Source organism: Cupressus sempervirens, chromosome 10, assembly GCF_028749045.1.
Source record: "Cupressus sempervirens isolate cs-2001-9-10 chromosome 10, ASM2874904v1, whole genome shotgun sequence".
Taxonomy (NCBI): domain Eukaryota; kingdom Viridiplantae; phylum Streptophyta; class Pinopsida; order Cupressales; family Cupressaceae; genus Cupressus; species Cupressus sempervirens.
In genome coordinates, this window is record NC_143127.1 from 53,231,097 (window position 1) to 53,232,673 (window position 1,577).

The window sequence follows — 1,577 nt, forward strand, 5'->3', positions numbered from 1 at the left end:
CCTTTCGAAAGAGAATGTTAGAACCATTAATATACACACAAACTTTTATTTTGTTTGAAATGACTTACAACTGTTAGGAATACACACAAACTCTGAAGGCATAAACAATGAAGAGCTGAACTCAGAAAGTGATATGTCAACTGTAATAATAAATTATAGAATCAAACATATTATTTATTAAATAAGAATTAGTCAAAGTTGACAAGCAATATAGAAGAAAGAAAATATCATTTTAAGAAGATGGATTTAATTTTCATGTTCTAACACTAAAATGTTAAATAATCAAAATTGACTTATTTTTTTCTAACATAATTTTCTGGACCCATATTGACCATTAAACTGAAATATGTTGACCATTAAACTCCATTTATATTAAATATGAAAGCATAACTTTCTCTATGTCAGAAAATTAGCAATATTTTTCTTACATATTAAAGAGAGTTAATTTTCAGCATTGAAAACAAACTGTTTTATAGAGTTCCTTAAGCCGGCTGCTCAGATGAAAAAGGTCTACATGCCGCGTGTTTATATTATTAAACATAAAAGTCTGAAGCCCGCGTATCTTGAAAACATAAAAGTCAACCTGTCATTTAAATCATGCTTAAACAAGCTCTTACGCTTCGTTTTCCAAATAGCCTATGCCAAGTCCACGAGCAACCAATGTTTACTGAGTACACATCAAATAAATAATCCTAAAACTCCCTTTATAAAAGAGCTCATGAGAGCTAAGGTCTAGAGCACATTAAACATGATGGGGAGCTTTAGAAGGAAGGCATTCAAGTTATTGGGCTCTCTTAAAATGGATGCACAAAGCAGCAGAACATATGCTTTGCTGGGCAGTACTGAAAGGGAGCGAGATATTGAAGAAAATAATGTGATTCCCAAAGGTTGTTTTTCAGTGTATGTTGGGAAAGAGAGAGAACATTTTTATGTTCCATTGCATTATTTGAAGCATCCGATGATATGCTCTCTTCTGGCCATGTCTGCAGAAGAGTATGGGTTTGAGCAAATGGGTGTGCTCAACATTCCCTGCGACGTTCATAGCTTTCGGCTTGTGCTATCTCTCCTTCAGTCTCATCACTTCTAATTCATTTTTGTTGCAGATTCTTAATATTAACTGTCAGATCACAGTTCAAAATGATTGTAGATTGTTAACTGGGTCATTATTAATTGAATTTTATTTTAACAAATTAAATGCATCAATTGTATATATTATGAAATTATGATGACTGTTTCTAATTTAGCCTTTGTTGTAGTTTTTGCATCAACTTCTATATTCTTCTATTATTATTTACTATTAGATTGTATTCTAGGAAGGGGTGTTAGTTTTAAGTTCCACAAGCACGGTGCAAAATTGTATGGCAAATATGAGTAGAACAAAATAAATGTATCAATTCTATACATTATGAAATTATGATGACTGATTATATTTTTCTTTTGTTGTAGTTTTTGTATTAACTTCTCTCATCTATTATTAAGGATGAATTAGTTCTATGATTATAACGAGCATGAACTTACACTGATTATTATTTTATTAGTACTAATTCATTTTAATGGTGGGTCACAAAGATTGATTA

At 31.1% G+C, this 1,577-nt stretch overlaps 1 protein-coding gene across 1 annotated transcript; it reads left to right on the plus strand.

The window, feature by feature from the left end:
- The first annotated feature begins 751 nt into the window (after positions 1 to 751).
- LOC149532523 (auxin-responsive protein SAUR71-like) lies at positions 752 to 1,087 on the plus strand. Its single transcript, XM_089805728.1, has one exon. The coding sequence runs from the start codon at positions 752 to 754 to the stop codon at positions 1,085 to 1,087; it is 336 nt and encodes a 111-aa protein (XP_089661854.1).
- Positions 1,088 to 1,577: the final 490 nt, after the last annotated feature.